The sequence below is a fragment of the Arvicola amphibius genome, chromosome 7 (assembly GCF_903992535.2).
Source record: "Arvicola amphibius chromosome 7, mArvAmp1.2, whole genome shotgun sequence".
NCBI lineage: Eukaryota > Metazoa > Chordata > Mammalia > Rodentia > Cricetidae > Arvicola > Arvicola amphibius.
The window spans coordinates 23,283,734-23,300,485 of NC_052053.1; the positions used below are offsets into that span (position 1 = coordinate 23,283,734).

A 16,752-nucleotide genomic window follows, 5' to 3' on the forward strand; every position below is an offset into this window, starting at 1 on the left:
TGCTCAGCATCTCTGCCTTCATCGCGGTTTGTATTCATCCCCATTCCCGCTCTGAATTAATCAGTCGCATCACACACGGGTCTTTAATCCCCTACTAGACACTAAAGCTCAGCGAAGAGAGGGCCCCATACATACTTGATAACTCATCTCAAACAGCACCTAGCACGGGGCTTTCACAGCTTATGAAATATTTATTTAGTGAAGGAAGCAAAAGGAAGAGCTCCTCTACGGCCATTCTCCCTTCCTTTGGACACACGTATTAGGCATGTCCGCTTCGACACGCCACCAAAATCTCAATCAGCCATTAGAAGGTGCATGGCCATCTGAGAAGACAGAAGAAAATTAAAGACAAAGCAGGCTTGGGGTTAACACTCAGAACAGGCAGGAGAATACAAACGGGAAATAGTGACGTTTTATTTCTAAAACTAGGTAGGGAATAGACACATGCCGTTATTCTTTAGATCTCCTTTCTTCTCTACATCATTTTGAAAGTATGCAAAAGTAACTAAAGAAATAAAGGAGCCAATAAAATATTTCCATACACGTTCATCTAAGAAGATACCGTCTGCCCAGCAGGATAGTTTTTTTGCTTAATGATGCTGCTGCTTCATGCATGCTATTTTACTCTGGTTTTGTCTTAGTTTTCAAAACAAACAAGCGGCCTGCTGCAACAAAGGTCTTTCTATTTAGCCCATGCTGGCCTACGACTCACTATGTAGACCAGATTGGCCTTAAACGTGTGCCTCTCCTCCTCCCTCAGAGTGCTGAAATCACAGCTGTGTCCTAACCACACCATCCAGCATGTGTGTTACTTCTCCTTGCACACCAACCTGCTAGGGGGAGAAAAAGTTTCATCATATTCTGAGATTGATCTTCGCTGAGCAATGACTCAGTAGATTAAGAAGTTTCTCACCCCTCCCTATCCCGGCATGCTTTGCTAATGATACAGTACAGCAAAACTAAATATGGTTGTACCCAATTCAAAGAAATAAGGTTATTTATTGCAATTTAACCATCCTCTGAAGGTAGAGGCACTGTTTAAGGGGAAATACACCAAATTAATGGCGATTTCTACGAAGAGCCTGTTCTATGTGGTGCCCAGGTTGAGAGGATCTCTTGGTAGAGGGCAAAGGGGAGAGAGAAGTTGCTTTGTTTTCTTGACCCATTAAGTCTGTTTTTGTCAGTGTAGAAAATTCGTGTTTCAAACATATTTCAAAATACTAAAAAGTATAGTATGTCTTCTTACAGATGTTTACAGGTCTGTGTAAACTTGAAAAATGAGCTCTTTGCTTATTAAAAAAATTGTTCAACTGATTGAACCTACTTCCCAGATGGCTAAGTTAATAAACAAATTGTATGTGCCCACTGGTTCTATTTTATTTTGATTTAAATTCCAAACAGTGAGCAAAGGACCAAGAATTAATGGGGTTATGTGGTCACTAAAACAAAACGAGGCAGTTTAGGAGAGGACAGCTCAAACCTTTGAAATAAATGGATACCGTACAAGTCTATGAGAAATTTCAAAGGCATCTCAGGAGGCACTGTGCTCAAGACTCTTAGGCTACGGAATACTGCCATGTGACTACTGACAGCAGCTGGAGGGTCACAGGAACATAAATACAAGTGCCCAAAGGAAGCATGGGAGCAAGAACGTCAGACTTTCCAATGGAACTTGAGTCACGGCGCTGATACTAAACTCTGGAAATCAGAGCTTGCCCATCATGCTTCTACACAAGCTTGGCTTATTACTCAGCTTAGTTGGCTCTACTTAGCATGAGCTTTAGGTTCAATGATCTACACATAACACTTCACTTTGATATGGCTGTTTTAATTAACTCCATTGAAACTTAAAAGATTCCATAAAGATTACAAAACACACCACCCTTTGCTAATTGTCAAATTCAATTCTGTCATACAACTGCCTCATCGCCAGGCAACAGAGTAACTGCTGGAGCCTGTGTCACACCGTGGTTATCCTGACGTATGACCACGTACCCAGAAATATGAACCATACCCTCATCTCACACCTACAAAAGCAAACACATCTTATTTCTTAGAATTTCCCCATTGGAATGTCTCAGGTCCTTCATTTGCAACCTATGCAGGTTGTCATTTGGTCCTAATGTGGTCCGATGAAGCTGAATCAGAGAGCTAGGATCTTAGGAGTAAGCACACGTGCAAATTCTGGCCATTCTAGCAAGACCAATGGCTACCCTTGTGTTTAGCTTGGCCCATGGTCAAGTATGCCCTTGCCAGGAAAGATGTCCAACTCTGCCTCAAGCCAAAGAAGAAAATTTGACAATGAGAATTACATGTAATCACTTTTCTTAGTCCAATAATAATCCTAAATCTGTGTCCCTGTCTCACATGAGAAGAACCCAGCACAGAACCCCATAAATCCCCATGTTATCCAGCCAGGACTATGAAGACTTTGGTAATTGGAGATCAGGGGTGGTGTGGTGGAATTAATCTGAAGTGAGCAGAGAGCTGGTAAATTTGATTACCACTATTCACCTTCAAAAGAATATTCTTGTTTCCTCTTCAACACACAGAAGAAAAATGAAGGGGATAAAAAGAGCTCCCGCCATATGTCACACTCCATTTAGTCCAAAGCAGGACCCCAAAATGGCAGTGCTGGTGACAAGTCCTAAACAGAAGGACTTTGGTCAGCTGGGTAAACAGAAGGATTTTATTCGGTAAACAGAGGCCTAAAGGAGGGTTTCTGCTTACCAGATCCTCCTTTATTAGCCCAAAGGGGCAAAGGCATCTAATTCCCAGTCAACTGAACATCCAGTATCAACTCAAAGACCCCACCCTGCTACTGTCATATAAAATCTGCTTGTTATTTTGCTCTTCTCTCTGCTCCCCGCCCAGATATAGCCTGGAGGGGGGTCTGCTCCCCAATAAACCTTTCTACCCAGGAAGTGGTCAGTTCCGTGGTTTCACTTAGTCTCCTGTATCAGTTGATACAACCACAGACTCACACCTACAAACACACAGACTTGCCCTCCTTGTCACAGACTTCAGTGTGAGCCCCTTCTACTACACAAATGGTACTCCACAGTGGAAATCTGGCTGAGGCTACTCCTCTCCATGGTGAGCATCTTCCAGTGCTAGAAGCTATGAGAAGCTTGGGTTCACAGAGGACAAAGCGGGCTTCTACCACTCAGTCTTACTCTCCGGCTTCTGCAGGGAAGCAGACTGTATGTTCAGAATGTTTTATGGGCAAATGGAATCCCAGGAAAGGAACACATAAATTCTTGAGTTGATTAAAAATAAGCAAACTATTAATGCATCTATTAAATGCTACAGGCACATAGCATATGCTATACTTACATTTTGAATTATAAGTGGTTGTAGGGACGTGATACAAATGACTTTATAGCAAAAAAAAAAAAAACTGGCTTCAATCAGTTTGGATTTTTTTTTTCCTCTAATCTAATCCCCCCTCTAAAGAAAATCACAGATGTTTAACTTTTTAGGCTTCCCAAAGTCACCATGGGCTCTAAAACTATCTAGTGGAAGTCTCAGATTCTCAGCCAAAGCCTGCTCTTGAATATTCTGAAGGGGTAATGTGTTTATATAAAAACCAAAGTCAACTGGCTGGCTTTTCACGTCTCCCAAAGACAGGAAGGTCAGAATTCAGACCCAACCCTTAAGCAATGCATATACACCCAACTCAACTATTCCTTCCTCTTTGTGTACAATTTCAAGAATTCACATTAGCCAAACTAATCTCTGTCAACTGCCCAAAGGGAAAAAGCCTCCCAGAAACATTTAGTTCAGTGAAGCATTCTTGCAAGGGAACTCAGGTTTCCCTCAGAAATGGAGAAGGCCACTATGCAGTCTTTAGGGAAGGATCATGGAAAACATAGTCTTACCGTTGTCAATGGGCTCTGAGGGCTTGGACCCTTCTCTGAACGGGACCATAACTGTGTCTCCAGGCACCCTGGGGCTCTCCACATACTTGGGCTTCCTGACGGGACCTGCAGTGGGAAAGACCTGAGTATAGCTAATTTTTTCCAGGTGCAAACAGAGCTTCGGAACATACGGTTTGTGTCTTTACCAGGACTCAACCACGCCTAAAGGAAGGCTGACCCTTCCCTCCCCTGAACACACACACACACACACACACACACACACACACACACACACAGGAGTTCAGAGCAGACACAAGAATGTCCAGGCTGGCCTGCCAGAGTAGATCAGGGTGAGCTCCATTTGGAGAAGGCAAACGCTGACGGAAACCGAAGCTGCTCCCCTTGGCTGCAGTTCCACAGTAATTTTTTCTGTGTGTCACACAGGTGACTTTGACATGTTCAGACCTAGACAGCGGTAAGAAACCATTTTCCTCTCACTGGGATACGAATGGCCTGGTTCCTTGGCATCTCCAAGTCAAGAGTTGCGAATTGCAAACAGCTGGCCTCTGGTATCAACACGCTGAGCAGCCACCGAACGTAGGCCTCTTATCAGGCTGACGATGCAGGGTAACTGCATGGAGCCCAAACATGGCTGCTTTCCTGGCAGCTGCAGCAGCTGCCCTCAGGCGGGTGTGGCCAACAGTCCACCCGAATTTGGGGACACAAGATACAGAGAGTTCTATTTCCCTCCCCCAACCACAACTTATCAGGAAAATCTGGAATTTTCAGTTTATTTTTGAATCAGGGTTTGGCTATGTCACTCAGGCTGGCCTAGAACTGACATCCACCCTTCTTCCTCATCCTGTGGCTGTGATCACAGGCAGATACCACCACACCCCTGGGATTCTTTACAATTTTACCACTTTTTGTTCATTTTGTTTTGTTTTTCCTCCCGGGAAAGCTCTTGGAATTCTTAAAGAGACTGAATGGAACCCTCATTCCCTGCTGCTGGGAACAAAGGTGCAGTTACTGCTGGAAAGCAGTCCAGCAGTTGCTCAAAGAGTTCAACAGAGCTGTCGCATGGTCCAGCAGCCCTCCACACCGCCCTAATGTGTCCACACATAAACCAGCGCACGGTGTTCACAGTGGCGTGGGTGTTACTCCCAAAGGGCCAGCAACCGAGGACGCTTCCTCGGGAACACCCGGGAACTGGGAAAAGAAAAGGGACAGAGCATCCACTCCTGCTGCGACAAGAATGGACTCTATAGATACCATGTCACACGACAGAAGCCAGTCACAGAAAGTCACATCCTCTGTGACTGGTTTCACGTGTAACTTCCAGTATAGGGGAGCCTACAGACACCAAAGATTTGAATGGTTTCCAGGGTTGAAGATAGGCAGGCTTGTAGGGGATTCTTTGGAGAATAACAAAATTTTCTAGTATTAGACTTGCGCAATCATTCATAACACCTTGGGAGCATGCTAAAAACTAAAGTACTGTACATGTTTGGATAGGTGAATTGCCTGGTCTATGAACTAGATATGCAGTGACTTGAGAAGCAAAAATTAATGCCTCTTTGACCTTCAAAGTATCACCTTCCATTTGGTCCCGACTCACCTGTTTGACCTGCGGTAGTCTGCACACGGTCACAGAGAAAGGCAGGAGGGGAGGGGGTGGTAGTGTTCCAGGCAGGCTACAACACCTGGCCTCTCACCCGCCTGGGCCACTACCCTGACCACGGTAAGCATGTTGATCTAAGCAGACTGTGAACATCCTCCTGTCTTTACATCTAATATGTCCGAAAGAACGTGTTCAAAGCATGGCTTACTGTGAGAGATGCTGCCATCTAAAGGTTAGACTGTAAAAACATCTACATGCCTTGAAAAAAATATCCGATTCCCAGTGGGTGGTAATGACTGCATCTTAAACAGGCCGTGCTATTAAAGAAGCCTCTTTTCAGAAAAGGATGCTGTTTCAAACTTTAGAAACACGATTACAAATGACTAATGAAGTATTTAAGTACATGGCTGTTTTAATAATTTATTTAACTGTCCGAAATTTTTAATGTCAAAAACCGTTACAGGAATGGGGAAATACATTCACAGTCTAAGTGGGGGCCGTGGCCTATACAACAGCACCCAGATTTTATCTAATGCATCTATACATCCACATTTAAGATACGTAAAATACATGAGAGGGAAAACAGAAAGGCTAAAGCATTCGTCAGGAAGAACAGGACCAGCAAGGTGGTCGGAACAGGAGAAAGAAACAGAACATGAAAGCTGAGAACTACACAGGCTTTCCATTGTCCCAGCTCCCTACCGCAAAGCAGAGCCCTGGCGTCTTGTCTCTTAACAGTTTATGGGCAGAGGCAGCAGAGCCCTTTATTGTAACTGTCTGACGATGTGGAGCTGTTACAGCCTCAGCCTTAGTCACCTGCCCCTCTCGCCAGAACTCGGGTTTAACAGCAGCAAATCCAGGGATCTAGTTCCAAAGCACTTACCCAACATCCCCTCAAAAACACCCTCTTAACAGTCCGGTGCTTTCTTAAGATATGGATTATTTCACAGGGATAGAAAGAGGGATTGTGGTTGGTAGGAACAAGGAGTCTTGTGTCACTCAGAGCCTCCAGAAGACATCCACGCCCACCCGTCTAAACCATCTGCAATGAATCAGGGCCTGGAGCAGCAGCCTTGCCATCTTAACTACTCCAGAAGCTAAGCCAGCCGGGTAGCAGGTTCAAGGCCAATCCAGGTGACAGAGAAACTTCCTGGACAGCCTGGTTTACTGAGTGAGACTGTCTGAACACACAGTAACGAGAGCTCCAGGTACACAGTTGACCAGGAGAGCAATGTCTACCACACGCACGGCCCTAGGTTCAATACTGCCTTAAAAGTCTCTCTTACAGTTCACGATTGCCAGCCTGGAGGGGTTGGGATGTTAAGAGCAGACTCTTGGAACAAATTTGGACAAATATAGGTTCAATCATTGTACCTCTCCTTCCTGATCTCCCCCTTATTCCGATCTCAGTATGTCCCAGAGTTAAGAGACAAACAAGCAAAGCTCTTGCAATGGGGGCAAAATCCATGAGGGCACAAACTAGGGCCACATGGTTCTCAGTCATAAACAGCAATCCAGTGAAGTAAATAAAGCCTGTACCTCCCGCCATGGTCATTCAGCCCTAGAAACCTGGGAACAGAAGCACGATGTTCGCCACTTTTAGGTCATGAAACTGAGGCTCAAGTAAACCCAATGGTTAGCTCCAAACATAAAGGAATTCACACAGCCGTGTGCACAGTACTGCAGCCCAGGGATTGAGCCACCACTAGGAATTCTAGATTAGGCCTTCAGCTCTCAACAGGGCCAGAGCACTGGAATGAATCCGTGCAGGTAGCAAAGCTTTTATTCATCCCGCAAGTCTCTGATCTCCCCTAACTTTTACTGGCAGCAGAAATATTAAAGTGGATATAAACAACTGTTCTCCAGCATGACCCTTTTATTTAAATTGCTTTTCACGAACAGCTGAACCACGGATGCTGTAAAACAAGATACATTTATAGGCAGAGAGGTTTTATTCCTGCCCCGATGGATCGTTAGAGAATTCGCACACGCTTTCCACCAAGCAAAGCAGATGAAGACTCGTTCGCCCCCTCTCCCCCGGCAGCTCCATTAAAGTCGCAGTAAAGGGACTAAGCAGGGAGAGCTGGGGAAAGGAGACAGCCACAAGTGAAAGGCAAACTTCTGAAACAGGGACGAGGACTCCCAGAGAGCAGAGGACCAAGCAGAACAGCTAAGGGTCATGGAGCCTCAGAGTCAGTCCAGTTAGAGAGCAGGGGCCAGTGAGGGCAACCTTGCAGGGTGGAATATGAGTTAGGCCTCTTCCCAAGCCAGGAATATTCCCTCCTTGATCCTGGCAGCTGAGTTTATTTCTCCAGGAAGGATGGATTCAAAGCCCCTGAGAACGGTAGTGTTAAAATGAAAGAGCAGGATTAATAGTGTTATGTGTCCACTGAGGGGCTCAAGAGACAGACATCCCCTACCCTCTATGCGACTGTGGGAGGACTGACAGCCACACTTGTACACCACAGCAGGGTAGGGTGCAGAAGGGACCTCTCTGGGGAAGCTCAGACCTACCAAGAACCACAGCTGGCAAACCCCTGACCACCACATTGTGGCACAGCCAGGCCTCCCCATACAACTTTCAACAGTACTTCAGTACGTTATAGTCAGGCACAAAAGAGTCGGGGATCCCCAGATGGGCCCTATCAACGACAGGCGAGTCACTTGACTGTAACAGTGTTATAAAAAAGAACTAAGGAACGCGGGAGGAACACCCCTGAGAGAAAAACAGCATTGCATCCAACAACAAGGGTGCACCATGACAAGGAGCATTCAAGTCTAGGGTGTGTCAGCCAAGCAGGCTGCAGCTGCAACGGAGAACAACCGAGGCCACATCAGTGACATCACCCCACCGGCCTTCCTCCTGAATGGTCACCCACTAAACCACAGTGACAATGACCTCAGCGCCATCCACGCTAAAAGTCACTCCATATACAGCAGTCATATAACTTATGGACACAGGTCAAGACTGATAAGTCCAATTCCCTCAAGCTCCTCACTCATGGGAAATTATTGCCTAGCTTTTGCTTAAAACAAAACACTACACATCCCCCAGGCACTGACTACTTGAAAGCAAAACAACTTCCCTCCTTACACAAAGAAGAACAGAAGACTGGAAAGTAGCTGTCCAAAGAGAATGACACTTCTGAGTTTCAAAGCAAGAGTTCCAGAAAATAAGACTCAGTTCTTATTATTGAGTGAGCCAATGTTTCCTTGGCCAGATGCCTCGTCCTGGTCACTCCTGAGTGTTGGTCCCTGGTGGCCATGTCAAGCGGCTGTCCCACCTTTAGTGGGGCAGTCTTGCTACATTGTGGTCAGAGGTATCAGCTAGGCTCTCAGACCATGCTTCAGTAGCAAAAGGGAGGCCTATAAAGACTACCAGTGACCTCCCCTTCTTGTAGATTAGTGGAGGTCCTACGGCTATATCCTAGCCAGGTCCAGACTAAGAAAATCTCTCTCTCTCTCTCTCTCTCTCTCTCTCTCTCTCTCTCTCTCTCTCTCTCTCACACACACACACACACACACACAACACACACACACACACAACACACACACACACACACGAAATGGTCACAGCTGACTCAGGCTAGCCCAGACTACACAATTTACCCAAGCTGACCTCAGATATACAATCCTCTAGCCTGTGCCTATTAAGTGCTGGGTTTACCGTTAACTGTATGACGTCTGGAGAGTGGGCTTTTCTTGATCATATATTAAACTCATTCTGTATGAGTTTAATTTATCTATCTAGCTATTCGTTATTTATTTTGAATTTTATTTGTTTTGGATTTATTTATTTTGGACAGGACTTCTCTGTGTAGGGCTGTCTAGAACTTACTTTGTAGACCAGGCTGGTCTCAGACTCAGACATGCATCTATCTGCCTCTGCCACCCGAGTGCTAGGATTGAAGGTGTGGGCCACCACTCCCAGGCCTGGCATCTGTCTTTCTCTTTCCCTATTCCAATCCAGTTTCCCCAGCTCTATATGTACAATGTGATAAGATAATGGGCTCTCAGTCATAAAGGACCCTTAAAATCCAAGGGCACAAACAAACATAAACATGTCACACAAAGGCTACGGTCATAGGTCATAAAGCTGCAGATACCAAGAACCGGAGCGCCACAGCTGCTGTCATCTTCTGTAGTCACAGGGAAGGATCTGGAAGATTCTGGTGCAGCCGCCGCAGTTGCTCTACTCCGCCACTGGAAGGCACGGCCTTCTCCCCAGTCTAGGACTCTGCCTTGGCTTAAGTCTCCAAATCCAGTTTTCCCAGCGGCCAGCTTCCCTGCTCTTTCTGACATGTTCATCACACAGCTTTCTGCTGCTTAGAAATGGCCATATAAGGAATGTTTTTAAAGACGATGATAGAAATAACCCAAGTTGAGCTTTATCTCCGGGCAGTGAAAAGGGGAGGGTGGAGGTTACTTCTCATCTCTAGTGTTTCAACTAAAAATAACTCTGTCTCTCTCTCTCTCTCTCTCTCTCTCTCTCTCTCTCTCTCTCTCTCTCTCTCTCTCTCTCTCTCTGTGTGTGTGTGTGTGTGAGCATGTGCACATGTGTGTTTATGTATGTATGCATGCCTTTGCGTGTGTGTATACAATATCTGGCATGAAGCACACCCGAGGCTCCCCCACTGCATTTAAGCCAGAGCAGTGGTGCTGCCCACAGACACAGCTGAAGGACCAGAGACAGCATCTCAGGAGGACGCATTCTGAGGAAAGGCAAAGCCACCTAGTGGGCAAGTCCTGACAACAGCATCCTTTGTTCTAATAATTAAAAATACCTAACTTTCAAAAAATACCTGCTGGGGTCAGAGGTGGATAGAGAGACATCTCAGAAGTTAAGGACATGTGTTGCTCCTACAGGACCCAAGCTCAGTGCCCACCGCCATACCGAGCAGGTCACAGCTGCCTACAACTGTAGCTCCCGGGGGTCTAATGCTTCTGGTTTCTGAAAAGAACACAATACACACATGCACACACACACACACACACATGCACACACATGAACGTAAGCGCGCGTGCACACACATACACACAAAGAGTGGGAAATCTTTAAAACACGTCTTTTGAGCGTAGACAGACTTGATGGCAATTTTTCCACCTGATTCATGTAACAAGCCACAGCCAAAACACAAGCACACTAAAAATACTGCATGAAGCTACTTTCAAAAGCCAGGCAGTGGTGGTGCAGGGATCTCTGAGTTCTAGACCAGCCTGGACTACAGAGTTCCTTCCAGAATAGCCAGGGATACAGAGAGAAACCCCGTCTTGGGGAGGAATTACTTTCAAATCATGTATATGGGGTTTATATAAATTTTTATGTAATTTATATAAATATAAATTTTATGCTTAGGCTTAGATCCCATCCTTATGATAGCTTATTTATATAAATAAATAATCCAAGCACTAAAATCTTCCAACTTCAAGGCTTTTCAGATTAGGTGTGGTCAACTGGTGTGAACCATTTATAAATAAACTTGACAGCTACCAATATTAGTTTCGTGAAGGGCCTGACCAACAAGCTGCTTCCTTCCCGGAAGGGTCATTCCCCATTTTCTGGAGGAGACAGGGAAACAGCCAGCGAGGGGGTGGCTCTTTTATTCCCACAGCAGCAGATGATGGCTGCATTGTCTGGAGTAGCTGAGCACAAAAGGCTAGAAGCAGGACCCTTGGAACTTTCTTTCCATGTGGGTTCTGGGCACTAAATTCCCAAGTGTGGTCCCCTATACTTGCCAGACAGCATGTTCTCGGCTACATCCCATAAGAGCAGTCCTGAGGTACCCATCCACGGAAACGTTCAAACCCACTGGTTTAGTCTAATTAGAATGCTTATCTGAGACCTTGCCTGCTTCCTAAGGAAGCTTACCATCAAACTGAAGGACAAGACAGACAGCTGCCAAGGCACAGGGCTCTCACTAGGGGAGGCAGAGGCATGAGAAGCGGGAGAGGCACCTGCTGAGCTGCACTGGAAGGTGAGGTAGGTGGTAGCACTCTGGAGAATTCTGGCGGGGAGGGCAGAAGGTCTTGTCTTTCCACAGATATTAACTCCAATGAGAAGAGGTTTGTTTTCAAGTGAATTGTTCTTAATTGCTAAAAAAAAAAAAAAAAAAAAGCAGTACCTTCCCATAAGAGATTAAATTTGCAAATATTTCCTCAAGCTTTTGTTTGGTACAAAGGCCACAGCACATTTACCCTAATCTCCCTCCCTGTCAGGAACAGAAGGAAGAAGCAGAGGAAGAACCAGTGTCCCACTCCACCCAAAGGACACACTCCTCCCTCCTCCCCCCAAGAAGGTGCTCTGCTCCTCCTCCCTAGCATCGAAAGGGTCAGAGTGACCTGCTTCTCACTCTCAGTCCTCAGTGATAAGGCGGCTAGCCCACCCTCCTCAGCTTTATTTTTGATGGGCATGGATGCCCACATACTACACCACCTTTCACCATCTACGGGAACCTTCAGATCCTACACCACAGAGAGACGGCCACACCCAAGACACACACAATCTTATTCTTCAGCCTGGTCCTCAGTATCCTCAGCATCTCATTCGGCCAGACCCATCCCAACTCCTCCACCTAACCTCTGGGTACTGACATCAAGGGAGGAAAAGCGCCTGAGAGATGCACACTCTAACCACGTTCGGAGAGAAACATCCATGAAGAGCGATTAAGTGGAAATATTTTTCAGCTGTAATTAGATTAGAAAGAAGATTAATTATAGGTCTTAGCTACAATTTGGAAGCTGGGGGTTTATCTCTATTGGCAAAGTGCCTGGCCAGCACACATAAAGACTTGGGTTCGATGCTCACACCACACAAAATGAGCTTCCGTGGCCCTAGCCTGTAATCCTAGCACTTGGAAGGGAGAGATAGGAGTTCAAGGTCACCCTGTCTGGGCTACGTAAAATCCTGTCTCAAACCTGTAAAGACGATGGTAATAGTTAACAAACAAAGCCTTCTCTAAGCCTAACTGGATTATAACGAGACCACCAGACATAAGTCCCTCTCAGAGGGCGTGTACACCCTGTAGAAAGCTAACTCTTTCAACCACCACACAAAACAAGCAGCTGCTGAGGCTGCAGAGCATCCAAGCTCCCATCCCACTGGGGAGATGACAAAATGTTTCAGGCCACTGGAAAACAGTTGAGACTTTCACACAAACGGATACATACTGTATGAGCTGGCCAAGTCAACTCCTAAGTCCTGACCCAGGAGACAGAAACATGCTTATACAAAAGTTGGTGTGCACACAGTTATAACAACTTGATTTATAATCACCCCAAACTGCAAACTAGCCAAGTGTCTTCCAACTGGCAAACAGTGACGTAACCATGTAACGGCCTACTTCCGAAACACATAGTAGAGGTTTACTGGTATCTACTATAACAGGGATGACTCTCATGTGTACCTAGCCAAGAAGCTGGACTCAGGAGGACTGTATACTAGATGATTCCACACATCACATTCTGAAAAGGCAAAGTTCTAGGTCTAGAGAAAGACCACGAATTGCCAGGGCTTCGGGGTACAGCTGACTAGAACGGAGCAGTAGAAATATATATTGGGATGGACATACTGGAATGAAGGCACTGGTCTCCATCTTGATTGTGGTGGCACTGATGCAATTTCTATGCACTTGTTGAAGCTGAGGATCTGTGCTGAGAGACACCCCATTTTTCTCTTCTGTTTCCTTTGGCAAGAGATGTGGACATGTGTGCAAATGACTGAAGCAGAGCTTCCGTGAGGCCGTCAGGCAATGCTGTGCTAGGAGTGTATGACAGACGGTAACGGTTCCCGGGGACACGTGCGTGATCCACTCCCTGGAATGTGCAGACCTTTGATTTCTAGAGGTCGGCACAGATTCATGACTGGGATAAGGACCGTGAGGGGCACATCTCGGATTATCCAGACAGGTTCGAAATCCATGTGCCCTTGTAGGAGGGAGGAGGGCAATAAGACAGTAACATGGAGAAAATGTTATGAGGTGAAACAGAAGTAGAGGGTGGAGAATTGTGGGACAAGGCGGAAACATCTAGAACCACCAGAAAGCAAGAGTTCTCCCAGACAAGGACTATATATAGACTTCTGGCTGTGACTCAGAGAGATAAGCAGCCACAACTGAAACCACCAAATGGTGATAACAGGCCACTATAGCCCCAGGAAACACACACTCACTCTTCAGAACCAATGTGGGAGCTTTGCTCTGCCCACAACCCCTCCCCGCACGCCTCCCCCATTAGAGACAACTTCAAGTGACCAAGGTACCTCTGGGCCGTCTGCACTGTTAACAAGAAAGGGCAATAGATAAATGTTTTGCTTTTAACTATTATGTGTTTGCTCCACATTTAATCCTAAGAACCCACATTGTTTTGGCACTACGCTCACCTTCTTTCTTGGGTTGAGCTTATTGACTGTCTTACAACCTAAGCCAAGTTTAGAATTAAATGAAGAGCAAAAAGAAACTCAAGGAATCAACGTGATTGTGGTGTATTCGGGGATACGCTTTTCCCCTGTCAGAGCGAGAGAATATATTTAGTAGTGAACTACTAGTCTTCAAAAAGGAATGCAATAAATGGAATAGCTGGGTAGCCCGTGGATCCGGCCTGAATCGTGTGATTCTCTGTCATAGATGGAATTCATGCTAAACAGGTTTTTAAATTAATAAGATTTGAGCCGGGCGGTGGTGGCGCACGCCTTTAATCCCAGCACTCGGGAGGCAGAGGCAGGCGGATCTCTGTGAGTTCGAGACCAGCCTGGTCTACAAGAGCTAGTTCCAGGACAGGCTCCAAAAAGCCACAGAGAAACCCTGTCTCGAAAAACCAAAAAAAAAAAATAATAATAATAATTAATTAATTAATAAGATTTAAAACTGAATTAAAAAGCTAGAATATACTGAAAAGCAATTTAAGATTATTTTATAAGTAGTATGAAATAAGATGATGCTCTCAGAAATTAAAGGATCTTCTTAAAAATGGTCTCTCCACCTGGAAAGGTCAAGCCTTCCTTTCAAAATGTTAATGGAAGGAAAGGGACTCTTGGGTCCCTGCTTGTCCTTTTCTACCCAGGTGTCAAGGCTACCCATCATGCATCACTGCCCATGTCCTTGAAAGCTCCTCCAGGGGGCTTCCTGCTGTGCTGCTGTTGTTTAAACAAAGGAAACACTCAGGCCTAGGCCACCCTGTCAGCTTGCAGTCAGGACCTGACAGTACAGGTCAATATTCTGAGTGCAGACGGTGGATGTGTCAGACAAGCACACTTGATGCTGAGGTCCCCGGGAGGCACTCACTTTCTTGCCTGCCAACATCATGCAGTGATGTGCTGGGCTGAGCCATAAGTCACTCTGGAGTCCAAACAGCCTGCCTCCTGCCATCCCCTACAGTGACCCAGACCTCTGCCACACCCTTGGCAGTGGGGCTGACCCTGTCAATGTTCTGGGTCCAAGAGAGAACAGGAAAAAAAGATTTCCACATTGAACACACCACAGCCCAGGTAGGTGCCTGTGGGATTTTTATTAGAGAAAGCTGCTACAATAGATGTGACCTTCCTACAAAAGCTGACTGAGATCAGAACCAGGCTGAGAACCCCTGACCTAGCATCTATGCTTTTGAAAAACATGCAGAGGCCAGAAGAGGTCACTGGGTCCCTCAGAGTTGGAGCCGGGGTTAACAAGCATTTGCCAGACATGAGTGCTGGGATCCAAACTCAGGTGCTCGTGACTGAGCAGAAAGCACTGTTGATCACTGAGCCAACTCGCCAGTCCAAGATGCTTTCTTTTTCTTCTTAGGAACAACTATAATTGGCTACTTTAAAGCCTAAACTTGGAAATATATAAAACCAAAGAAGGAGTTCTTTAAATTATTTGAAGAACAAATACAATTTTTCTTTTAAAAACTTGCTGCTAGAACAGTTAGGAGTCACTGAATTTAGCAGAAATCATCCCTGGAACATTCAGTATTGAGCACAAGGTGGCGCTGCTTCGATGCCAGTCTCAGACAAAGGCACTGAGATAACATGCTTGCCAGAGAAGTTTCTTCACTATCAAGGCAAAAAGTGATTGCCAACCTAAGGAGTATAAAGTCCAAGATGCTTTTTCTTTAAGGTTCAGGTGACACATGAATGCTTAGCAGTTTATATTAAGGAATTAAATCTCAGAGGCAACGACTTCCAACCCATCTTACACCTAACCTAACAGAACAGATTCTGAATGATACAATGCCCTAGACAGTCTCAAAGGGCACCAGCCATGCACCAAAGCAGGCGCAAAGGTCAGAGCTTCCTAGTTACACACATGACATCTGAAAGTCCCTGCACACTTAAATCAATACCGGAATAAATGAATCGGGAAGACACAACTCTCAAGATCCAGAATAATCCCCAAATATTTACATAGACAACTCCGCTGTTAGGAGCTTAGTGTCCACCCTTACCTGAGGGCTGTGTACAGTGATCATGCAGAACACAAGGTGTGTTCCTTGTGTGGTTTATGGAAATGGGGGAGGAGGAAGGAGACAGGGTAACTTCCATGGAGAAAGTGGACAGCCAAAACCTTGGCCAGATGATCAAGAGCAAATGAACAGAGGTAAATTACACTGCCAGTATGTACCTTCGCCTCTGGGGGACAGAAAAGGCCACTCCAGACCTGAGTTCTGCCTGAAACTCCTAAATTCTGGCCAGTGGTGAGAAAAACATCAGACACATCCCAACAGACAGGCCATCTATAATACCATACCCACACCACGAGGGTCATCTAAACAAAGGGAGTCTGAGAAATTGTCACAGGCTCAAGCCTCTAATCCCAGCACCCAGGAGCCACAGGCAGGCAGATCTCTGATTTTAAGGTCAACCTGGTCTACAGAGTGAGTTCCAGGACAGCCAGAGCTACACAAAGAGATCCTGTCTTGAAAACCAAACAAACAAAGAAATCTATGGGACATGATATCTGAATGTGATATGGTGATGTGAATCAGAGAAAGAGCATTAGTCAGGGAAAACCCACAAGTACAGACTTTAGCAAATATCAATGTTAGCTCAATAATTATATAGACCGTACCACACAATGCTGTGTTAATAACAGTGGAAACTGACCATTAGGATATATGGAACTTCTTTATACTGCTCTTTGGAACTTCTCCATAAATCTAAAAATACTCCAAAACGGTCTTGAAAATAAAATCAAAGTTCATCCATGGCTCAAATAGTATCTGACAGATACCATCCAGGCAGAAGCATCTATTCAGATGGAGATACCTGTGTCCTTGGAGTCCCACACACTTACTGTA

At 45.5% G+C, this 16,752-nt stretch overlaps 1 protein-coding gene across 4 annotated transcripts in view; it reads right to left on the reverse strand.

The window, feature by feature from the left end:
* The window catches only part of Tanc1 (tetratricopeptide repeat, ankyrin repeat and coiled-coil containing 1), a 223,110-nt gene that overhangs the window by 75,770 nt on the left and 130,588 nt on the right, over positions 1–16,752 (reverse strand). For all 4 annotated transcript variants that reach the window (XM_038336346.2, XM_038336343.2, XM_038336344.2 and 1 more), the window contains one exon: positions 3,882–3,986. In XM_038336346.2, coding sequence (XP_038192274.1) covers positions 3,882–3,986 — 105 coding nt within the window. The remainder of the gene's footprint in view (positions 1–3,881; positions 3,987–16,752) is intronic.